This window comes from Microtus oregoni, unplaced genomic scaffold (assembly GCF_018167655.1).
Source record: "Microtus oregoni isolate MIOR12 unplaced genomic scaffold, Mior012 000044F_ref0000062, whole genome shotgun sequence".
NCBI classification, from domain to species: domain Eukaryota; kingdom Metazoa; phylum Chordata; class Mammalia; order Rodentia; family Cricetidae; genus Microtus; species Microtus oregoni.
Window position 1 is genome coordinate 5,811,084 of NW_024543218.1, and position 26,082 is coordinate 5,837,165.

At 37.5% G+C, this 26,082-nt stretch overlaps 1 protein-coding gene and 1 pseudogene across 1 annotated transcript; one reads left to right on the top strand and one right to left on the bottom strand.

Annotated features, from left to right (window-relative positions):
• Nucleotides 1-7,591: 7,591 nt before the first annotated feature.
• On the bottom strand, nt 7,592-10,968 carry LOC121434694 (annotated as a pseudogene).
• An 8,826-nt stretch (nt 10,969-19,794) lies between these two features.
• On the top strand, nt 19,795-22,925 carry LOC121434695 (zinc finger protein 431-like; the record flags this gene model as incomplete). The annotated part of the gene is made up of 2 exons (XM_041633609.1): nt 19,795-19,945; nt 21,736-22,925. Coding segments are annotated over exons 1-2 (1,341 nt in total), but the record flags the coding sequence as incomplete, so codon positions are not given.
• Nucleotides 22,926-26,082: the final 3,157 nt, after the last annotated feature.

Below are 26,082 nucleotides of genomic sequence, written 5' to 3' on the forward strand. Positions count from 1 at the left end.
CAGATCTTGACAGCCCAACCCTTCCAACCATATGGAGCTATGGTTATTAGTACCAAGGCTGCTCTGCACTTACTTAGCCAAGATTTCAAGATACCCTGTATACCCTTTGTTTAGAATTGTTGGGCTAGCCGCTTCCTAAATTTGTCTCATTGTATCATAGTTTCTGCTGTCTTCATATAACTCTCTCATTTCCCCCCAGGAAGCAGTATACAAAATGATTGCCATCATTCTCTCTCTCTCTCTCTCTCTCTCTCTCTCTCTCTCTCTCTGATACAAGGTTTCTCTGGGACAGTTCTGACTGTAGACTAGGCTGGCATTGAACTCACAGAGAAGCACAGGGCTCTTCTCCCTGTGTCTTGGGATTAAAGGCATATGCCATTCTTCCATTGAAGGGCATCTAGGTTGTATTTTCTTCTTGAATTTTGCATAGAAATGGATGGAAATAGAAAACACTATCCTGAGTGAGGTAAGCCAGACCCAAAAAGAGGAACACGGGATGTACTCGCTCATATTTGGTTTCTAGCCATAAACAAAGGACATTGAGCCTATAATTAGTGATCCTAGAGAAGCTAAATAAGGAGAACCCAAAGAAAAACATATAGGCATCCTCCTGAATATTAACCTTCATCAGGAGATGAAAGGAGACAGAGACAGAGACCCAATTTGGAGCACTGGACAGAAATCTCAAGGTCCAAATCAGGAGCAGAAGGAGAGAGAATACGAGCATGGAACTCAGGACCGTGAGGGGTGCACCCACACACTGAGACAACGGGGAGGTTCTATTGGGAACTCACCAAGGCCAGCTGGCCTGGGTCTGAAAAAGCCTGGGATAAAACCAGACTTGCTGAACATGGCGGACAATGAGGACTACTGAGAACTCAAGAACAATGGCAATGGGCTTTTGATCCTACTGCAGGTACTGGCTTTGTGGGAGCCTAGGCAGTTTGGATGCTCACCTTACTAGACCTGGATGGAGGTGGGTGGTCCTTGGACTTCCCACTGGGCAGGGAATTGATAGCTCTGTGGGCTGACAAGGGAGGGGAACTTGATTGGGGGAGGGGGAGGGAAATGGAAGGAGGTGGCGGGGAAGAAACAGAAATCTTTAATAAATAAACAAACGGAAAAAGAAAGAAAAAAAAAGCATTTGCCACCACCACCTGGCAAGATGGTATTTTTTGTTTGTTTGTTTGTTTGTTTTTTAAAGACAGGATTTCCCTGTAGCTTTGGAGCCTATTATGGAACTAACTCTTGTGGAGCAGGCTGGCCTTGAACTCACAGATATCTGCCTGTCTGCCTCCCGAGTACACGGATTAAAGGAGCACCAGCACTGCCCTGCTAAGAGGCTATTTTTCTTAAGAATCTGACTAGGCTAGCTGAGCTGTGGTGTTGCACACCTTTAATCCCAGCACTCGGGAGGCAGAGGCAGGCGGATTTCTGTGAGTTCGAGGCCAGCCTGGTCTACAAGAGATAGTGCCAGGACAGGCTCCAAAGCTACAGAGAAACCCTGTCTCGAAAAACTAAAAAAAAAAAAAAAGAATCTTACTAGGCATGGGACGTAGCTTCTGCCACACCTCCCCACCCTATCTTTTTTACCTTTTACTTGTCCAGTCCATTCTTTCTCCTCCCTGTGATCTTCACCTTAGAACCCTGTCAGTGAGGAATGACCTGCTGTAACAGGTCACTGGCATACTTAAAAAAAATATTCTGAGAATATTTTTGACTAAATATTTAGACTGGCAAGTTGCCTGTTTCTATTTCAATTGTTCAAAGTATAATCTGGACCATTATCCTAAGGGATACTTATGGATAACAGCATATATTGAATGCAAAATCTGTCTAACCTAGCTCCCCTTGAGCATTGGACAGAGATCAATGCAAAACATCATTAAAGAGACTTTTCTTTATTAGTCTTCTAAGTGTGTGATGTGATTTCTCAGTGGGAAGGCATATTGATTCTAGAAGAGCTGCATTTCCATCCGGATAGAAATATTGTTTCTGAGACAACTTCTGTTATGTTGACTCAGGTGGCCTTGGTCCCTGTCTGTTGCTTTCCTTGGCAGTGACCTTGAATGTCCTCTATATTACACCTTCAAAGTTCCTAAATGACTGTACCAACTCACAGTTTAAAATTACATATTTGCTGGGCAGTGGTGGTGCATGCCTTTAGTCCAAGTACTCAGGAGGCAGAGGCAAGCAGATCTCTATGAATCTGAAGCCAGCCTGGTCTACAAGAGCTAGTTCCAGGGGAGGCAACAAAGCTATAGAGAAACCCTGTTGAATAAAAAAACCAATAAAATAAAATAAAGCAATTGAGCCATGTAGTTAACTGCACAATGCAGGTGCAGGAAAAGGATTTGCATATGGAGCATTTCTTCTGTCCTCAGACCACAATAGGAAGAATAGATTATTGCGTGCACTTCAGGGGGCACAGCATAGGCAATCAACTGTTGGAGCCACCACTAAGAAAAAGGGCCTGACAGTGGTAGCAGGAGTGGTTTGTAATTGCCCAGCATGTGTAAATTAATGTCATGTGAATGAACACAGACCAGATTGTGTGGGTGTCCAGATTAGGAAGGTTATCTTGAGTCAAGGAACATTGAATTTGCAATTAGGCAACTATCCTCTGCAGGTATGATTGAGCTATTTATTTTTTTGTTTGTTTGTTTTTGTTTTTCGAGACAGGGTTTCTCTGTAGCTTTGGAACCTGTCCTGGCACTAGCTCTTGTAGACCAGGCTGGCCTCCAACTCACAGAGATCCACCTGCCTCTGCCTCCCGAGTGCTGGGATGAAAGGCGTGCACCACCACCACCCGGCTGAGCTTTTTTTTTTTTATCGAGTTTTTTTAATTGATATTTATTGAGCTCTACATTTTTCTTTGCTGTCCTCTCTGCCTCTCCCCCCCACTTCAGCCCTCTCCCAAGGTCCCCATGCTCCCAATTTACTCAGGAGATCTTGTCTTTTTCTACTTTCTACTTCCCATGTAGATTAGATCCATGTATGTCTCTCTCTTAGTGTTCTCATTGTTGTCTAAGTTCTCTGGGATTGTGGTTTGTAGGCTGGATTTCTTTGCTTTATGCTTAAAAACCACCTGTGAGTGAGTACATGTGATAATTGTCTTTTTGTGCCTGGGTTACCTCACTCAAAATAACGTTTTCTATCTCCATCCATTTTCCTGCAAAAATCAAGATGTCATTACTTTTTTCTGCTGTGTAGCACTCCATTGTGTAAATGTACCACATTTTTCTTATCCATTCTTCTATCGAGGGGCATTTAGGTTGTTTCCAGGTTCTGGCTATGACAAACAAAGGTGCTATGAAAATAATTAAGCATGTGTCCTTGTGGCACAATTGAGCATCCTTTGGCTATATACCCAAAAGTGGTATTAGTGGGTCTTGAGGAAGGCTGTTTCCTAATTTTCTGAGAGATTGCCACACTGACATCCAAAGGGACTGTACCAGCTTGCATTCCCACCAGCAATGCAGAAGTGTTTCTTTTTCCCCACAACCTCTCCAGCATAAGTTGTCATCAGTGTTTATGATCTTGACCATGCCTTCAGGTGTAAGATGGAATCTCAGAGTTGTTTTGATTTGCATTTCTCTAATGACTAAGGATATCAAACATTTCCTTAAGTGTCTTTCAACCATTTTAGATTCCTCTGTTGAGAGTTCTCTGTTTAGGTCTTTACTCCATTTTTTATTGGATTATGTGTTCTTTTGGTGTCCAATTTCTTGAGTTCTTTGTATATTTTGGAGATCAGACCTCTGATGTGGGGTTAGTGATGATCTTTGCCCATTCCATAGGCTGTTTTTTTGTCTTGTTGATCATGTCCTTTGCTTTACAGAAGCTTTTCAGTTTCAGGAGGTCCCATTTATTAATTGTTTCTTTCATGTCTGTGCAGCTGTGGTTATATTTAGGAAGTGGTTCCCTGTGCCAATGCCTTCAAGTGTACTTCCCACTTTCTCTTCTATAAGTTTCAGTTATGGCTGGCTTTATTGAAGTCTTTGATCCATTTTGACTTCAGTTGTGTGCATTGTGATAGATATGGGTCTATTTTCATATTTCTACATGTTGATATCCAGTTATGCCAGCACCACTTGTTAAATATGCTTTCTTTTTTCTCTTTGATATTTTTTACTTCCTTGTCAAAGATCAGGTATTTGAAACTGTTTGGATTGATATCTGGGTCTTCTATTCAGTTCCATTTGTCTTTCTGTCTGTTCTTACCCCAATACCACACTGTTTTCATTACTGTAGCTCTGTAGTAAAGATTGAAGTCAGGGATTGTGATGCTTTCAGAAGTTCCTTTTTTGTATAGGGTTGTTTTGGCTCTCCTGTTTTTTTTTTCCATATGAATTTGAGTACCATTTTTTTTTGAGGTCTTTGAAGAATTTTGCTAGGATTTTATGGGCATTGCATTCAATCTGTAGATTGCTTTTGGTAAGATATATGATCTATCTTCCTTGCAGAGTTATGTCTGCTCAGAGATTTGTAAAACAGGCCATTGACTAACTCTATGTGTCAAGTTACATAACTCAGCAGACAACATATGTATATGGACACCATCAATCTATCCCCTCTCCTAGAGAATGGCCTACTCTTTTTTAAAGTCAATATAGAAAATTTTATTTAAATTTAAAACAGCATTTTTTTTTTGAGACAAGGGTTTCCCTGTAGCTTTGGAGCCTGTCCTAGAACTAGCTCTTGTAGGCTAGGCTGGCCTCAAACTCACAAAGATCTGCCTGCTTCTGCCTCCCAAGTGTTGGGATTAAAGGCATGTGCCACCACTGCTGGCCTAAAAGTGCATTATTGTCATCACTTTAAAAATCACTTTTTGGTATCAATTTCAAATACTTTCTTTAAGTGTATTGCTGCTGTTATCTCTATTCGTTTCTTTCTCCAATGTTTCTAAGTCAGTGATAGTTTCATTTCATTTCTTTCAAGTTACATTGATTTCTATGTAGAGCAATGTCTACTATAGGCTTGATTCATGCTATGTAATTGAGAATTACTTTAAACACCTAATCCTGCCTCTGTTGCCCAGTTCTAGGAAGACAGTCCTACAACTCCTTTTAGGTTTGTCCTTTAGTAGTCAGTGAGAAAGAAAAATAGAGTAGTTCATGACTGTCTGCTAATCTTTCCAGCTTTTGGGGGACTTAGAAATGAAGAGGGATTGGTTTTAGAATTGATTTGAATTCATTGACCAACTTTGAAGCTGGTGGAGACACAGAGCAGGAATTGAAAGGGTGGCCTGAGGGCAAGAGCTTTCCTCCTTCCACTGAGATTACTTATGTGGAATCAGGTAGTCAATAATAATAATAATAATAATAATAAGAAGAAGAAGAAGAAGAAGAAGAAGAAGAAGAAGAAGAAGAAGAATGCTGCATTATTATCCTGATTGATCATTGTTTGCAGTCCACAGACAATGGCAATCTGGGTATGGGACTGACTTTATCTTAAAACCTAATTGCTATATTTACAGTAGTTCACCCAAAATAGATGATCTGGGTAAAATGTTGTGTCCCTACTTAGCAGGACTGTTACTTTTCATTATTAAGAGCTTCATCTTTTGGGAAAATACATGAGAAATATTTATTGTGCTCTAATACAAATCCCTAGTCTCTGGAGCACATGGCCATAAAGGCTGTTTCAACTTTTCAAAATTATTTTTGATATTATAACTACATCATATTCATATTGCCTTTGCTCCCTCCAGTTGCTAACATGATCCTGATTGTTTTCTAATTCATAGTCTGTTTTTCTTTAACAAGAGTTACAAAGTAACCACAGTTACACAAGAACAGCAGTTACTTTATGAATGTGACCTGTTTGTCTTCAGGATTTCCCATCTCTGAGGCAATAGGACATCTGCACTGGAAAGTGAGTGTGTAATGGAATGTGCGCACAAAGGACCCTGTACTTTGGATGAGGAACAGGATGTGCTATAGGGGAGTGGAATAATGTGTACTAAATACAAACTTTCTAAACTAGCCCCCTGTCTGCTGGGCTGGGAGGGCAGAACTGGAGGACTGTGCTGTCTGAGTCATTTGATCTCTGATCCTCCAGTAGAGGAGCTGCTAATATTGTGAGGCCCACCTGGGTGACCGTAGCCAGTGAGAGATTATGGGAAGCATTAGCAATGGTGAGTACTAGTGGCCTGTATTTTGTGGGTTCTTTCCATGATTCTCTTCTGCCTCTGCTGTAAGAAGTAGTAAGGATGATCACAAGCTATACCATGGTGAGTGTTGGGTGTTCAGGTCTGTTGAACTGTCAGTTCTGCTGCAACTTGGATTGATCATGAGACAGACTATATGTAGTTGTGTTGGTCCATGTGGTTCATGTTGGTAGTGGCCCTTGTCCTCTGAGCCTCCCTGTATATGAATTTATTAGGGCAGGGGAGACTCTGGAAATTCAGGATATGATGGTGATTGTCCAGAGTACACACATGGACACTGCTCTTGTTGAAGAGAGATTAGAAAACTGAAGGTCTAGATTCCACAAGTTCTCAGTATTGCATTCCAATTTCAGGTTTGTGTTATAAAGATTACAAATAGTTTCAGAACTGGCAGGAAATGATGACATTGATCTTCTAGCAATGCATTATTAGAATGTTTTAATGTGATGCTGTCACTAGCTGCAATGGTGTGATCCAGTGAAGCTTAGTTCCAGGGGACAAAGGAGTTTCTGATCTGCAGAGATTTCTCAGGTGTGCATTGTGTTGGGCAGGTAGTTAGAGCACAATCCACACCTTAAGCCATAATTCTTGTAGCAGAAAATAAATTTTAAACCATTTTTTTGTTTTCCATAGACAACATTCTTCATGACACATTATTTTAAAAAAACCCATCCCTTGAAAATGAGTTTTAAAAAATCAACAAAATCCAGCTCCCACCTCCTTATTCCCTCTTCTTCCCATGCCCTCCAAATAAAAGGGAAAAATGTAAAGAAAGAAGTAAAACAAAAGAAGAACACCTGATAAACAACAACAACAACAAAAAAAACACTGTAAAACTTTCCAAAACAAAGTAGTATATTTCCCCGGGGGTAAGTGGAATTTACGCTGAATCCACTGGGAGTGAGTTCTTTCTGCTACAAAAACCTGCAAAGAAAGACACTCAAGACAGAAAAATAAACAAAGAAGCAAACAAAATAATTGACCAGACAAACTGGAGAGGCTGGAGCCCTGAGGAAAGAAGGATAGGGTGTTCCTAGCCCTGGGAAATCAGAAGCAGGCAGGGACTGCAAAAGGCATAGATAAGATGAGGGTAGGTAACAAGCTGAACAGATTGGTGCCCTTCCAGAGCTCTGGGTAAAAATAAGTGCTCCTACCACCCGTGCCCACCTACCCTTAGCAGACACAAAGAGAGTGAAGTGGAGCAGGAAAACAGGGTGCAGGTTGCACATTTGAGAAATGTCCATATCAAATCTCCAGAGGGAACATGTCACCTCTACCCCTCTCCCTGGGCCTACCCTACTACCCAGAGCATGTCCCTCCTAAGTTAGTTATGGAATTCTATCCCTTCCACAGTATATCTTTTTTAAAAAAATATTTTTTCCAAATTTTGTTTTTCTTTCTTTTCTTTTAATTTTTTTTTTAATCCCAGAATCAAGACTATGAGCTGTTGTAATTGGTAGTTTTGGCATGGTATGGGGCACATGGGAAACCCATCGGTTGTGCTGACGGGAATCACCTTGATCTGTCTCCCTCAAAACAAGGAATCATCTAAAGTCAGGGAAGTCCTCACTAACCCTTTGTCTAATAATTCTATATATGCAAACCCTTTGGCAAGACCACTAAATTTGTCACAGACTGTAGTAACACCGTTGAATGAACCACAGCCATGAAAGTGAGCTTCCAGCTCTTCTGCTATTGCACTGTAGTCCACATTGCCAACATAGATGGAACTGGCATCAGCCTCCGTCTTCTCCTCTAGAGATGTGATTACTGAGCCAGCATTGCCTGGGGTTGTACTCTCATTCATCTGCTTCTCTACCTCATTTTGTAGCTCCTCATCCTCTTCCACCATCTCCCTGACTCCCTGAAGCTTTGATCACTTCTAGCTCTGGGCCCTCAATGATGTTATCCGTGGGATCCACCTTAAGTAGTCCCAGCTCTTCCTCCTGCTCTTGGCTGCCAGGGGCTCCCCAGGTGTTCCCAGAACCTGTAGAGAGAGGAAACAGGACCAGGGCTCCTTGGGCAGGCTGTTCCCATAGTCCCCTGCACCCCTGGATCTCCCTTCCAGCCTCCCCAAAGGCCCCAGGCCCACTCTCAGGCACAAATCTCCAACCACCTCTTCCCCCACTGCTCCTTAAATCTTTATTCTAGGTTGTTTGGGATTGGGCATCAGTGGAGCAGCATTTATCTGAAACCAGAAAAAAGCACAAGGGGCTGGAGAGCCATCAAAAGAGATCTCCTCTGTTTGCAAAGAGAACATCAATATCATGAGGTTTCTATCTTTGTAAGACAGATCAGTAATTGGAGGTCAGAAACAATAGTTTAAGGGTCACTTTGAGATAACTTTGTGAAAGTTGTGCAGTTTGTGTTTATTTAATTTCTGTACACATATAATCAAAGGTAGCTGGGTAACATTGGTCAAGATCACACTTTTCCTTGCCCAAGATTTCTTTGGTCTTTTGATTAAAAGTTGACTATATATTTCTGTCACTGCTTTTGCCTTTTTATTTCTTTCCCCTTAATTCTTTCACAAAAGTTGTGCACATTTTTGATTTATGTATCATTGTGGAAAGTATAGATGTCATATTACATAAATGAGATACTATTTTTCTATAATCTAACTGTAATGCAAATATATTATTGATTATCTTGAAAATAATGGGCCTTCATCAATTTTATTCAGAAAATTTCTAAATTTATCAGGTCATTATTATTTTTTTGGAAAGTTTCTGTTGCAAGACTGCTTTTTTCTTCTTAGGTGCCTGCCTCTTTCCATTTCCTGGTGTATCTGTGTTTTCCAGTTGTTTCTATCTTCATATTGAAATCTTTGCTACTTAAGTGTTGGTATGATAAATACATTATCCCTTGAGCCTTCTGAGTGTTTCCACTGTGAATATTGGTTTGTTATCGGCTGTCCAGTTATAAGTTATTGGGCAAAGCTATTTGTATTCATTTAATGGTCGAAACTTATCATACACAAAATTATAATTTTTAGATCATCTTTATAAGGATCATTTTTTCTTTTTTATGTTTTGTTTTTCTTGTTTTCATTAATCTGAGAAAGACTTGACTTATCAGAGAAAAGGTTTTATGTGCCTTGTAAGGTGACTCAGCACATATTCTTTTTGTGGATGACCTGAGTTCAAATACCTACATGCAAGTTGGGAGGTTAATAAATTTCTACTATTCCCAATTCAGCAGATCTGACAAACTCCCTTTTTGTAAGACACACACACACACACACACACACACACACACATATATATATGTAAGATAGTCTCTATCATGCACAAACATACACAAAAAAAATAGCAGTAACCTCATTTCCAAAACTGCTTGGGACTTATAAAGCAGTTAGAGTAAATCAAGTTACTTTACATGTACACTGATTCTTTAAAAATCTCTTCTCGTGAAATTTCATTTAAAAAGTTTTCATTTTCTCACTCTGATGCAAACTTGGGTTCAATCACCAAGAATAGGTAACAACATGGTAATTGATCCCAACAGACATCATTTTCTTTATCATAAGAGAATGAGATGCTTTCAGTAATCAAAACTATTTTCTGTAAAGTAACAACATCAGAAAACTTCAAGAGAATATTGTAAATTTTGGTGAAACAGCCCTTGTAGTGTAGAGATGGATGCAACTCTGTAGAAAGTGTGGCGGGTCACTTCCCGCCACCCAGCTAGCCTTACCCAAAATAATTACATGGAAACTGTATTCTTTTAAACACTGCCTGGCCCGTTAGTTCTACCCTCTTATTGGCTAATTCTCACATCTTGCTTTAACCCATATTTAGTAATCTGTGTAGCACCACCAGGCGGTAGCTTACCAGGAAAGATTCAGCATGTCTGACCTGGCGGCTGGCTTCATGGCGACTGACCCACTTCCCTTCCCAGCATTCTGTTCTGTCTACTCCACCCACCTGTGTTCTGACCTATCAAGCCAAGTAGTTTCTTTATTAATTAACCAATGAAAGCAACACATTGGCATGACCCTCCTACATCAAGCCCTTTTCACCAAACCCATTTTCAATTATTGGTAAAGTGTAGTAATATGAGTGGCAGGGCTGCGTCCCCAGCACCTCCACCACCTGGCTAGCTTATACCCCGAAATAACAACACACAAACTGTATTCATTTAAACACTGCTTGGCCCATTAGCTTTAGCTAATTCTGATATCCCAATCAACCCATCTCTAATAAACTGTGTGGCACTGGTCTTACCGGGAAAGATTCAACATGTCTGACCTGGTGGCTTGCTTCATCGCGTGTGTCTGCCTCAGAGAGCAGAGCTATCACGTCTGCCCAGGAGAGGGAAGCATGGCGTCTCTGAGCTCACTTCCTCTTCCTCCCAGCATTCTGTTCTGTTTACTCCACTAACCTATCAGGGCAAGCAGTTTCTTTAACCAATGACCTTCCTCCATCATTTCCCCTTTTTCTGTTCAATCAAAAAAGGAAGGCTTTAACTTTAACATAGCAAAATTAAATATAACAAAACAGTTATCAAGTAAAAATTCCAATATTTACATCTATTTATCTTTATCAAACAAAAGAGAACAACTTAACTATCTATTCTTTTTTGTTTGTTTGTTTGTTTTTTCGAGACAGGGTTTCTCTGTGGTTTTGGAGCCTGTTATCTATTCTTCAGCTGCATCAAAGACTCCAGAAGGATATAATATTACCTAAGTAAACAAGAAATAAGCAACTTTCAAAACTCTAGAAATGACAGAGACACTTTGCTGCCTAAACAGTCACCAAAAGTTCCTCTGTACCCTGTACCGTCGGGACATCCATCTTCGGCCTACAGGCCCATAGTATCCAGAGACATTTCCATGAAGCAGGAAATTTCAAAGGCAGTTCAGTCACTATCTGCTGTGTCCTGCAGAATGTCTCGCAGACTCCTTCATGAATCAGGAACCCCAAAAGATCATCTCACCTTTAGGCAAGTTCAGTAGTCCTCTCTCTGTGGGTTCTCTGTGTCCAGTTTATGCAATAGTCCAGGGAAGAGCAGTTTCTTGCCCAAATGGCTATCAAACTCCATAACGAGCCTCTTCAATGCCCATCATCCAGGAGCAGACATGTCTCATTGTCATGAAAAGTCCTAAGTTATTAAAACATTAAATAGCATATTCCGTAGTCTTTGAAAGATATGAAGAATGCTGATCTAACTGAAATATATCTCTATATATCTAGAAAATCTAACTAACATGACTACAAGCTTGACTGTTATTGATGATTATCCATTAATAACCTATATTTCCTAAATATACATTACATTTTTAAATGAACTACACAATCACAATACTTTAATCAAGATCAGAAACACATATACATATCACAAAATTGACCTTAAATCTCTATCAATAAAGCAAAATCTATACTAATGCAAATTATTCATATCTATATCATATCCCCTTTTAAATGTAAAAGAACATTTATAAACCATATTTGGGAACATGGGCGCAGTTTTTTCTCTCCAAACTGCTTCCTGCTGAATGGGGGCGTCGTTAATTAGGTCTTTCATGGTATAGCCTGTGTGCTAGTTTCATCTCAGTTGGCAGTTGAGTGAAGCAATTTTCTGAAGGTGTTCACATTAACCCTTCAGGAGGGCATGGTCCATCATACCATATAGGAATAGAAACAATCCACAGACTCTCACCCTCTGTGAAAACAAAATAAGAAACTCCTTTCCAAAGCATCATGTCCTTAGATCCAAATTTCAAAGTCAAGGCATTTTCAAAATATCTATGTTGGATTAGTTCAGCAGCATTTATAAACAAATATCTTTTAGCAGCTGTTGCTCCTTCCTCAGCATTCAAACAATTCAAAGAGAGCATAATAGCAAACAGTATCAAGATTCTCTGTGTATTTTCTCTTTGTGCAGCTTTGTTTTAACCTTTATTTCATTTATTTTTACTTTTAACTTTTTGCTTTTTGAGACAGGTTCTCTGTATCTTTGACCTGGAATAACTCTATAGACCAGGCTGTCCTTGAACTCTCAGAGATCTGCCTGTCTTTGCCTCCCAGGCATTCGGGATTAAAGGCGTGTGCTACCACACCTTGAAGTCACAGAGGTCAATCTCCTTCTGCCTCCTAAGTGTTGGGATTAAAGGTGTGTACTACCACACCCAACTACTCTCTTTCTTCCTTATTTTTGTTTTTTACTTTAAGAACTTTAACTGGGGCTGGAGAGATGGCTCAGCGGTTAAGAGCATTGCCTGCTCTTCCAGAGGTCCTGAGTTCGATTCCCAGCAACCACATGGTGGCTCACAACCATCTGTAATGAGATCTGGTGTCCTCTTCTGGCCTGCAGACATACACACAGACAGAATATTGTATACATAATAAATAAATATTTAAAAAAAAAAAAAAAAAAAGAACTTTAACTTTTAGTCTGCATATATTTTCAACACACTGTAAACCATTTAGAAATTTTCTTTGTCTTTGAATCTCTCTTTACTGTATATCTCTTTTTCTGACCACATGAGTCTTTAATGTACCAAGCAATATCAGTAGGACTAAAGCCGTGGCTTTGCCGGCTAGATGTAGCCCATTCCTTAGCTTTCTGCCATTCCAACCTTGTGGCTGAGGTACCGGCCAGAGCCGCATTCAGTGCTACAAGTCTACAGTGTTTCAAGGTCCTTGCCATCAAACAAACTGCAACAGACAACACTCAAGTCCTCTCTCTGTAGCTGGCCCTCCTGCCTCAACAGTCAGAGTTTGCACTGGAAGGACGGCCCAGAAAGCTGGCATTTTAAAACAACACAGGTTTTTTTTTTCCTGCTGCTGAGTCAGGAAAATTTCAAAATGGAGGACATACCATTTTGTGCTAGCTCTGGGGCCGCCAGGTAGGAGCGGCACTCAGCACTTTAATTCTGAGACTGAGCATGCAGCACTGAAATTCTTTTCATCCAAGTTACGTCCAAATCTGACACACAGAGTACTGCGCAGTCTGAAAGCATGTCTCTGTATGGCGGCAGGAATCCGCCATGCTCTTCTGCCTGCCTAAGTCTGATTCGGCCGGCTGACCAGGAGAGGGGAGCATGGCATCTCTGAGCTCACTTCCTCTTCCTCCCAGCATTCTGTTCTGTTTACTCCACCCACCTATGTTCTAACCTATCAGGGCAAGCAGTTTCTTTATTTAATTAACCAATGACCTTCCTCCATCAGTAAAGGAGAGAACAGGAGTGTACAGGATGTGTGATGCTCAGTGATTTCATGGGAATTCATTTTGATTAGAATCTTGTAGTTCTTCTTTAAGAAACAATTATATATATTATATATGTATATATATACATATACTATATATGTAGATTTGTTTTCGTTTCTTGTTTTTTGAATAGTGCTGTCTATTGATTTTGTGAACCATAATTCAATTATATTATTCATTGTTTATGAAAATGATGGACCTTCACCAGTTTGTACTCAGGATATTTATCATACTCTTTGGTGATAAACAGTTTTACTTTTCTCTTCTTGATCTCAGATGCTTGCTTCTAATTATTTAATTTTATTTTTCTTTTTTTTTTTTTTTTGATTTTTGAGACAGGGTTTCTCCATAGCTTTTGGTTCCTGTCCTGGAACTAGCTCTTCTAGATCAGGCTGGCCTTGAACTCACAGAGATCTGCCTGCCTCTGCCTCCCGAGTGCTGGGATTAAAGGTGTGAGCCACCACCGCCCGGCTTTAATTTTATTTTTTATTTATATTTTAATAATAAAACTTGCCTGAAGATCATAAAGTAAAACAGATGCCATGGCCAGCCTTACACCCCAGGCAATACTGACACACACCTTTAATCCCAGTAGTCACACCAAGTTGTTGTAGAGTCAAATGCTGGTGTCTCATATCTTTAATCCTATCACTAAGGAGTTGCAGATAAGAAGTGGCATGCCTGGGCAGAGAGAGAAATATAAGGTGGTAAGAGAGAGGAGCTGAGGACTGAGTGTTTTGTAGAAACAGCATTCAGTCTGCGGACTTGTAGAGACAGGATAGCCCATTTGGTCAGTCTAGCGAAATTCATCTATTGGTTCCCTTGGAGGGGATGCTGAGGCTGAGGAAAAGTTAGATTAAGAGAAATGAAGACAGACTCATAGGATAGACTGAGAGGATGAAAGGTCAATAGAAAACAGTTTATTTCTCAGCCAGCATATATACTAAACACAGATCAAAAAGCAGTACAGTCAGCTCCCCACCTCCCTGCACTGTGCTTGGAGGCAGCTCAAACCTGTGCATTTTCTGATTCAGCTAAGCAGCTTCTAATCACTAACAAGGAATGCCCCTGGCTGGCCTACACTAGCCCACATCTTAATAGAAAAAAATGGTCTCTTTTTAACTGGGCAAAATGTTTTTTTTTTTCTGTTGGCTAACACAGATGTTATTCACAGCCCTCAAGGTTACTGGAAGAAGAACAGCAGGCATGTTTGAACTTAAAGGGCTTCTTTATGTCTGAAATGACTCCAGATGATCATTATGATTATTAATATTATGGTAAAGGGATATTTGTTGTTATTCTCTCCCAAGAAATTACTCCAAGCTCGTTGCCAATGTTTACTTCCTGTCCATTAGGATTCAATTTTAACTTTAGTAAAACTTGCTACAATTTAAACTTGGTCAATTCTTGCTAATAGATGAAGTTTCAATTTTCTTTTTAAAATCAACTCAGATATGTTCCACATAACTTTATAGCTTTTAGTCTGTTTATATGGTAAAAATATCAATTTTAAGATAATATCTTTCCTCTGCGGTAAAATTCCTACAGGGGAATGGATGGAGCATAAAATGTCTAGAATGAAGACCATGAAATGGTGGCTCATTCCTTTAATCCCAGCTCTTGGGAGGCAGAGGCAGGTGGAGCTTAAGGCCAGCCTGGTCTACAAGAGCTAGTACCAATACACATTCCAAAGCTAAAGACAAAGCCTTTATCAAAAAAAATGTCTTGAATGTAAACAAACTTCAGACCCAAACAATCTGTATGTACCTCCTATAATTTTATTTCCACTAAACCAATTTTTTTCTCTGCTTTAGATGATAATTCTCTTTGACTATTTAAATACTTGTCACATTTTATGATTTGGTTCTAATTACTGTTTTGAATTTTTTTTACTCCAACAGTGGGATATAGATGGTCAATGTCTTGCAGCAATTTCTGAAAATTATTAAGATTCCACAAATAATATCTCCTAATTTTTAACTTTTGGGGTAAAACTTTTGTAAAATTATTTTATATGCTGAATAATTAATAGAATCTCCTTTTTGTATATTTTCAGAAGTAATTTTTAATCCCCAAAGAGACAAAGTTTGCTTTACTTCTGCAAATATTTACTCTAAAGTATGTACATTTGAATCATCTAATATAATTCTGAATAATGTTGAAAACATACCTAACTTGAGTATATTTTCAATTGTAATAAGTAACAAACTACTAATGTGCAGTACTTTATATCCTTATTTGTTTATAATAATAACTTTCAAGGACTAGAAATTTTCATTACATGTTTAAATGAGTTGTATTAGGTAAAGTATCTTGAGTAAAAATATAACATCATAGACAGTATGTTTTAACAAAAATAATGCCAAATTAGTATCAAAAGGAAGCATACATATCTATATCAATGTAAAAATATATAAATAAGTAGTTACTTTTTAAACTTAATTTTAAAGATCTACTCTTTTATCTCATCATATGTATGTATCCCCCTTTATTCTTTTTAGAGCAGATTCAGTAATCTACACTTTTATCCTGTCATTTTGTCGGGTGGTTTTTTTAGGTGGATGTATATTTATGAGTATATAGAGGTGGAATCTGGCTATGTCCCTCTATAAAACCAAACATGTTATTAAAATAAAATTTCAGAGTTTCTGTCTCATGTCAGGAGCATGGGACAGAAAGAAATAAGAATTTAGAAATTTTTTTATTTTTCTTCATATCTATTTTTGTCTCTATTGTACATGCCATTGAATATTTATGTCTGTATATGTCTATATAAATAATGTTTTAGTTTTCCACAATGAACAATGAATTTTCCTGCATTAATTTTGATGTTTCCAGGAAGAATTTGGGGCCCCACAACAACAACTCAATCTGGTTGATATTATACATCATGATGATGATAACACTACTACAAGATCTGTTTTGAGTACCAGCTGCTCAAGATGGTTCCAACTTGGTTAGCTGAAATGGTGCACTTTTTACAATGTTCTGGACAGACCTCCAAATAGGAAGCTCAGAAAAACCTTACCAAATACTCAGAGGCTATTTGCAATTATACTAGACAGTAATCTTTGAACTTAACCATCATTTTACTTTCACAGGATCCCATAGAAAGAACATCGCCCCCTTGACAGCTGGAAGTAATTCTAAAAGACTACATCCCCTCTCCCAACAAAGTTTGTCCTCAGGGTTAAGAATATCATTTAGGGGTTGATTATATTTGGTATAGGATTGCAGGTTGGAGGGGAAAGTTTATAGGCTCAGGGATCTCTTTGGAAAAAATGGGAAAATTGGATGGAATAATAGATTAGTGTGAGCTTACACACTAATAATAGTGAGTAATAGAGTGAATGCTTGTGAGTTATAATTTATAGGCAATTGCATTGGTATAGATTCTTGTATATTGATATAATATTAAACTATATTGAATATTGTATGCATTCATGCTTCTACCTCTGCTTAAAACATTTTATATATTGATATATATTTATCATATTGCAATGTACATTTCTACCACTGATCAAGATAGTTATACATTGTTTATATTTTGAGGTCATTGTCCTCATTTGTTGCAAGTTGGTTATTGTATAATATTCTAATATGAAGTCTTAGTCTTTAAGTTATATAGGTATTAAGAATTATAGATCAGGGCTGGAGAGATGGCTCAGTGGTTAAGAGCATTGCCTCCTCATCCAAAGGTCCTGAGTTCAATTCCCAGCAACCACATGGTGGCTCACAACCATCTGTAATGAGGTCTGGTGCCCTCTTCGGGCCTGCAGGCATACACACAAACAGAATATTGTATACATAGTAAGTAAATAAATAAATATTTAAAAAAAGATCTCCCACTTAAAAAAAGAATTATAGATCAATAGTCATCTATGTTTGTCATACTTATAGTTAAAATAATCAGGTTCTTTACATAAACAGAGATTATATTCTGCATAGATAGGTAAGCTTCAACCACTTCAAAGAACTGTAGAATATGGCATATAAATAACTTAGGGTTCTGTTGAAGTGAGGCACTATTGCTCCTGGTAGCATTGATCTCTTCCCCAGAGAAAGTTGAGCACTGAAAACACTCCATTAGGAGCTTGTTTTTTTCTTGGCAAAACTCTTTTGAGCAAAGACATGCTCACGCCTCAACCACTGACAAGATACATAGTATCTGAAAATGGATAAGCAAATCTGTTAAATCTTGCCAAGAAAGGGTAAAATGGTTTTGAAAAATTCCCTACCTCTGAAAATGATCTGTCAGTTAATCTAGGTCTTAGCAAAAGTTAGTCCCTTCAACATTGCAAATGAGACTTTGCATGATTGCCCAGGTAGCCAGTTGTCTCTGTAATTTGTTGCACATTTTGAAAGCTGCTTGATTGCACTTCCTGCTTACTCAAGTAATATTTCCCTTCTCAGATTCAATGGAGTTGAAGACTAGATAGCTGTGGTTACTTTCCTCTCATGACTTGTCCAAATTATTTATTAAACAAGAATTAAACTAGTTAGGATAAGATAATTATTGAATATTTGTTCTTATTGTATATAATTTTGTATTGGTCTTAGAACTCTCTTATTTAAACAAAATGGGGAGGTGCTGTTGAAAGTCTTGCAGCCAGTGGTTTCCCATCCATTGGGACATGACATATTATACTATATTTGCCAATGCAGAGCATGAGTTTGGCCTCTTTTCTGGCTACGTGATTCAGATTTTAATCTCCATTCAAGCATAGGATTCTGAGTTGTGAGTCCATCCCTAAATAAATATACATCTATTTCTCAATTCTGAGCTCGTGCTGGATGTCTTTTAAGCATCCATCTTCCAGTATCACTAAATGTGAATCATTGAAATGACTAAATGCATTTTTTCCATTGTTGACCATGAACCAATAGTGATTGGGTTCACAATGTATTTGATTGAATGACCAACCTCCCAGAAAACATTATGAATTTGAACAAGTTTCTCTCCTTAGTGATTTTCTTTCAATTTTCTGTGAATCTTTAGTAGGAAAAGCCTTTCTAGATAAAATTCCTCACTGTATGCTTGGAGTCTCAATACCCTCAAGTAATTTCCTGATATTTATATCTACAGTGGTGTGTTTGACATTAATCAGCCAACTTCCTACTTATACTGAAATGCTTTTACCATTATTATAGGCTCAATCTCTAAATCATATAAGACATAGCAGAAACAGTTGTTATTCAGTGTTCAGGACTTTGGTAACCTGCTGTTTTGTTTTATTTGCTTATCTGAGTAACTGTGGCTCTCAGTTCCTGAAAGTAAAGGGAGGCATCATTTCTGGCTCTATTTGTTTTTATGTTATTGGATGATGGCCCTGGAATGTAGGTTTTGTTCATGTCGAGTGTATGCTGCTGTGCTTAGCTTCATGCTTATCTTGAATTTTAAAATTTGACAGAGGGTATCACTCTGATTCCCAGGATGCCATGGATTGATAACATAAACTGCCTGAGTATTTTGAGTCATTAAATTGCAGTTGCATGAACTTTTTCCTGCTTGTTGTACTTGCTTTGATTCTTTTAAAATCAATATGACCATTTTATATGTCTGCATGGATATGCACCATATGGATACCTGGTCATCAGAGTGAACAAAGGATCTCAGACATCCTGACCATGGAAAAATGGAAAGTTGTGATCTCCATGTAAGTACTGGCAAATGTGTCCACCTCCATTCAAGATCAGCAAGAATGCATGCTGCATTACTCTCCTCTCTCTCCAGCTCTGTGTTGATTATTTATGACCAACATTTATATTTCTATTGTTTTCATCTGTCCATTGGTAACAGTTTTATATAGGCAGTTCTTTTCCTACAAAATGTTATTGGTATTGCAGTTTATATTAGGGTACTTCAGAGGTCTGGAAGATGAATACAGAACTGGAGTGAAAACAACTCTTTGAAGGAACTTCAATAATAGCCTTTCAGTTTTTCTATCCTATTGTTTGTTTCATTGAGTTTTGCAATGGAGATAGGGTCTTAATGTGTACTGCCACCTCTCCTGGACCTGATTGCATAGACTTGACTGGCATTCAACTCAGAGACAAATATATCCACCTCTGTTTTCTGAGTGTTGTGGTTAAAGCCACAATACATCAGTACGCCCAGTTTGTCCATCATTCTTTCCTTTCTGTGGTATGTATCATACAATTTTCTCATGCATACGATGTACTGTTGATTTTTTTTTCCTTTTCTCTCCCTGTTAATAGATACTGTTCATATAAAGTGAAATCCCATCAAAAGTGTGGAGAAATGACAGAATTGACTCTCCTTTTCCATTTTCTTCTAAAGTGGCTACCTATGTCATGGAATAAGAATGGGGAACAGCAGAATCATACAACTATACTTTCAAAGAAGTACGCATTTACAATGTTGTCACTGTTATGCTTACATTGTACACATGTGTGATATATTTTCAAAGGCAGTGACCTATGATGATGTGCATATCAACTTCACTCAAGAAGAGTGGAATTTGCTGAATCCTTCCCAGAAAAATCTCTACAAGGATGTGATGTTGGAGACCTTCAGGAGCCTAGCTACTATAGGTAAAAGTGAATTTATTTCATGCTTCAAAATATGGAGACAACTTTTTCTTGGTTAATTATTTTGTTCTGTAATTTGTCTTAGAAAGAAGAAGAATAAGCTGAACAACACAGTCATAGTTCTTAGATTCACTTAAGATAATAAGCTAATTGTTGCACAATGTTAAATAATATAACATAGATATTCTGGTACTGTATTTTAGGATACATTTGGGAAGACCTTAACACCAAAGAACATTGTCAATTTTCTAGAAGACATGCAAGGTAATTTTCTTGTGCAAGTTCATAACAATATGCCTGTGATGAGTTTGTAATGTGTTCTGGAACTTTTAAACAAAAGCAATAGTGTAAATAAACACAGCTTTAAATGCATTGATGATTATTAAATTCTCACAAATCCGTATACCTCAATTTCCTGTATGTGGATTGCATTTTCAAGGCATTCATTTAAAAATGGTCAAGGAAGCAAAGTTTATACAGATAGCACCATTTGATTGATAGCACAATGAGAGCTATGTTGTAGATCTGCCAGTCCATTGGTTTCTTGCTATTCATGACATAAAATATATGCACATTTCAGTGATGATGAGTAGAGCTGCAAAACTTTCTACTAATTCAATAGCCCATGGTAAGCCTTGTATCACTCATATACTTTTTGTGACTGTGCTAAGTTTAGTGAAATCAGATTACTCAAGGGTCAAGGGACATATGTTGTGGAGAAACCTTAATAACTATACCACAAGTCTGTGAAAGTCAAACCTTGGGGATTTATTGTAGTAATCTTTTAGTCACTATTCTTCTTTTCATATATATATATATGTGTGTGTGTGTGTGTGTGTGTGTGTGTGTGTGTGTCACTCTTGACACAAGTGTATGAGCATAGGGATATAGAAAGATTTAGCATACCTCTCCTTAAGAACAATAAGAGCAAGTAGATTCTACATGTTGAATTGGATCCAAGAATACAAAGTTAATTTATTTTCTACCATCATTGTTAATACATAAATACAAACTTATATTACAAAAAAAAATCCATGAGTTCTAAGTCTGTGCAAATATTTCCGTGTGTCTTAGTTCACTTAACAAATGCATAATGATTCACAATATAGTAAAATTTAGGAATGCAGTAAAGTTGTTAAAGCACTCAGTATAAGCAATTCTCTTCAAAAATGTGAAAAATATCCTAGAAAAAATATAGGTATAGGTATAAATGAAAAGATAAACCATGACATAAAGGAATTTATCATAACAAATATTTTTCCAGATGCAAAATGACCCTTAATGAGAGAACAAAACATGATTTTAAACAAAGTTATAAAACCTTAATATTTGATTGCTTTTTACAATTTGAAAAAAATATGAAATTAAATCATATAGATATGAAGTTGAATAGTGCATTGAATGTGGTAAAACTTTTAAGTGTGTAAATTATTCTTCCAGGATTGAAAGAAATCAAACTGAAGAGAAGTTTTCAGTATATTCTCACTATGCTAAAGCCTTGTCTTATAATACTCATCTTCTAAGGAACGAAAAAACACATACCCGGGAAAAATCCTGTGAAATTAAGCAATGTGATAAAGCCTTTGCTTATCACAGTCATCTTCAAATGCAGAAAAGAACACACACTGGAAAGAAACCCTATGAATATAGTCAAGGTGATAAAGTCTTTGTTCTTTATGAAACACATCAAAGTCATAAACGAACACATACTGGAGAAAAATCATATGAATGTAATCTGCTTGGTAAGGTCTTTGCTGATCACAGTCATCTTCAAAAGAATGAAAGAATACATACTAGAGAGGCACCCTATGAATATAATCAGTTTAGTAAAGCCTTTGCTCAATACAGTGTTCTTCAAACACATAAAAAAACACAAACTGGAGAAAAACCCTATGAATGTAATCAGTGTGGTAAGACCTTTGCAAAAAACAGTACTCTTCAAACTCATAAAAGAACACATACAGGAGAGAAACCCTATGAATGCAATCAGTGTGGTAAGGCCTTTTCACAACACAGTACTCTTCAAACCCATAAAAGAACACATACAGGAGAGAAACCCTATGAATGCAATCAGTGTGGTAAGGCCTTTGCACAACGCATTCATCTTCAAATACATAAAAGAACACATACAGGAGAGAAACCCTATGAATGTAATCAGTGTGGTAAGGCCTTTGCACATCATAGTACTCTTCAAACCCATAAAAGAGCGCATACAGGAGAGAAACCCTATGAATGCAATCAGTGTGGTAAGGCCTTTGCAGTTCACAGTCATCTTCAAGTGCATAAAAGAACACATAGTGGAGAGAAACGTTATGAATGTGATCAGTGTGGTAAGGCCTTTTCTCGACACAGTGATCTTCAAAACCATAAAAGAACACATACTGGAGAGAAACCCTATGAATGCAATCAGTGTGGTAAGGCCTTTGCACATCATAGTACTCTTCAAACCCATAAAAGAGCGCATACAGGAGAGAAACCCTATGAATGCAATCAGTGTGGTAAGGCCTTTGTAGTTCACAGTTATCTTCAAATACATAAAAGAACACATACTGGAGAGAAACCCTATGAATGCAATCAGTGTGGTAAGGCCTTTGCAATTTACAGTCATCTTCAAGTGCATAAAAGAACACATACTGGAGAGAAACCCTATGAATGCACTCAGTGTGGTAAGGCCTTTGCTCGACACAGTCATCTTCAAATACATAAAAGAACACATACAGGAGAGAAACCCTATGAATGCAATCAGTGTGGTAAGGCTTTTGCTCAACACAGTGGTCTTCAAAAGCATAAAAGAACACATACTGGAGAAAAACCCTATGAATGCAATCAGTGTGGTAAGGCCTTTGCTCAACACAGTGGTCTTCAAAAGCATAAAAGAACACATACTGGAGAAAAACCCTATGAATGCAATCAGTGTGGTAAGGCCTTTGCTCAACACAGTGGTCTTCAAAATCATAAAAGAACACATACTGGAGAGAAACCCTATGAATGTAATCAGTGTGGTAAAGTCTTTGCTCAACACAGTAATCTTCAAATACATAAAAGAATACATACTGGAGTGAAACCATATGAATGAAATCAGTGTGGTAAGGCCTTTGCAGACCCCTGTACTCTTAAAAGGCATGAAACAAAACATACTTTAGAGATACCTGTGGGTGGAATCTGTGGTAAATCCTTTTTCATAATCATCTATAAATATATCATCTGAGCCCTCCTCTAGAGATACTCTGAAGTTAATGTGTGTATTCTTCAAAAAATGACAAGAAATCATACTGTAGTGAAACCCTATTAGTTAATTCAGTGTCATAATGTTTTGTGCTTCATATTGGGGTAAGACTTTGTGTGTAATCAATCTGATAAAGCTTGTACATATTTCTGTAATCTTTTTGATGTGAGGAAAAAACTGGGGGCTTATTTTAAATTATTCTTCAAGAGATTAAGCCACTTACATTTAGTTAACCAACAGCAGTTATTGTGTAAAGAAAAGTTTGATAGTGTTGACAATTTGTTTAAGCATCATGATACCTCTTTTTATTTTAGTCTTAACCTGCAAAGTAATGGATAAAACCTTTTATGAAGTATTATGTGTTAGAGAAACGGTATTTCAGCATTGGTCCTGAAACCAGAGTCAAAGGAAAGAACTTTGTCTCTGAATCTAGAAATAGTTAATGAAACAACATCTCACTGAAAACAGCCAAAACATTAAAATGGGTCAGTAAACGAAATACAATTTGGCTCTAAAACCAGAAGCATAAAATTCTAAAAGTTTCAACAATGTTTTTAAGCCCAAAGAATATAATTATGTGAAATATGAGAGGCATGAAGAGTGAAATTTCTCTTAAGTTTACTTTTATGTTTTGTGTAAAAGTTCCCTTAGAAGTTGGGGGTATAATTATGGTTATCAGAAGATTGGGAGTGGTCATCAGAAAAGTTGAAGGTGTTTACAAGGAATATATTTTGAAAAAGAAAGATGGCTAGAATTAAGATATTATGGGAACATCACCCTTAACAATAGCCACAGATAATATAAAATATTATGGAATAACTAACTAAAGAAGTGAAAGGACTATAGGAAAAGAACTTTAAATCTTTGAAGAAAAAAATTGAAGAAGACAGCAGAGAATGGGAAGATGTCCCTTGACCTAGTTAGGTACAAATCAACAAATTAAAAGTGAAAACCTTTCCAAAAGCAATCTACAGGTTCAATACCATTCCCATGTAAATAGCAGAAAAATTCTTCATCACCTCAAAATAAAATACTCAACTTCATATAGAAAAGCAAAAAACAATGCAGGATAGCCAAAACAATCCTATATAAAAAATGATTTCTGGAGGCATCACATTCCCTGACTTTAGTCTACTACAGAGCTACAGCACTGAAGAGAGTCTTGTGTTGGCACAAAAAGAGACAGGAAGACTAATGTAACTGATTCTAAGACTCAGATATCAATCCACTCACCTACTACACTTGATTTTTGACAAAGCACAAAAAAATATAAAATGGGGGAAAAAGTGTATTCAACAAATGGTTCTGGCATAACTGAATATCAATGTGGGGAAGAATGAAAGTAGATTCACATCTATCATCATGAACAAATCTCAAGTCCAAATGGATCAAAGGCCATAACATAAAGCCAAACACACTGAACCACATAAAACAAAACATCAGAAGTACACTTGAACACATTGGCAAAGAATATCACCTTCAAATTATAACTCTAGCAAAACACACTGAGAGAAATAATAAATGAGACCTTCTGAAAAAAAGTTTCTATAAATGAAAGGACATTTTCAACAATACAAAAAGGTAGCCTATAGTATGGGAAAAGATCTTCACCTACCCCACATTGGACAGAGGACTGATCTTCAAAACATACAAAGAACTAAAAATTGGTCATCCAAAGAATAAATAATTCAATTAAAAATGGAGTACAGACCTAAACAAAGAACTATCAACATATGAATCTAAAATGACTGAAAGACACTTAGGGAAATTTCCAAACTCCTTATCCATTACAGAAATGAAAATCAAAACAACTCTGAGATCCTCTGTTACATCTGTAGCAATAGCCAAAATCAAAAACACTGATGACAACTTAAGCTGGCAAGGATATGGGGTTAAGGGAACACTCCTCCATTGCTGATGGGGCTGCAAACTGAGTCAGTTACTTTGGATACCAGTATGGTTATTTCTCTGAAAATTAGAAAGAAAACTGCCTGTTAGTGGTGCATGCCCTTAATCCCTGCACTTGAGAGTCAGAGACAGAACTCTGTAACTTTTAGACCATCCTGGTCTACAAGAGCTAGTTCCAGGACAGGCTCCAAATCTACAGAGAAACTGTGTTGAAAAACCAAAAATTAAAAAAAAAAGAAAGAAAGAAAGAAAGGAAGAAAGGAAATTAGGAAACCACCTATCTTAAAACCCAGCAATGCCACTTTGGATATGTTCCCAATGGATGTTCATATACTACAAGGATAAGTGCTCAACTGTGTTCACAGCAACATTATTTGTTCACATCCAGAGCCTGTAAACATCCCCTCCACTGAAGAATGGACAACAAAATTGTGGCATATTTACACAATGGAGTACTACACAGTGAATAAAAATAATTACATCTTGAAATTTATGTGCAACTTTCTGGATCTAGAAAATATCATAAAAGACCAAGATAACCCAGACCCAGAAAGAAAATATAATATGTACTTATTTCTAAGTGGCTTTTATGTATAAAACAGAGGACAACCAGCCTACTATTCACAATGCCAGAGAACATATACAACAAAGAGGAAACAGAGAGACATACATAAATCTATTCTATATAGGACATAGAGAAAGACAAGATCTAATAAATTGGGAGCATGTGGATCATGGGAGAAGGAGGGGAGAGGGAGGGAGCGTAGTGGAAAAAACAGTTAAAAAAATCCTTGGTACACAACAGTTCATGGGTGAATTATACAAAGTAATAGTAAGAAATGAATAGCTGAAATATGGAACTTGGCTTAATTTTGTACCTCAATAAAATAATTCCTCTTATTATGGCAGACTGATTCATGACATTTAATTAAAAACAATCCACATGTGTTCCAAAAAAAAATGAAGATTTGTACCATATCTCCCCATGATCCCAAATCTATAAATAAACATA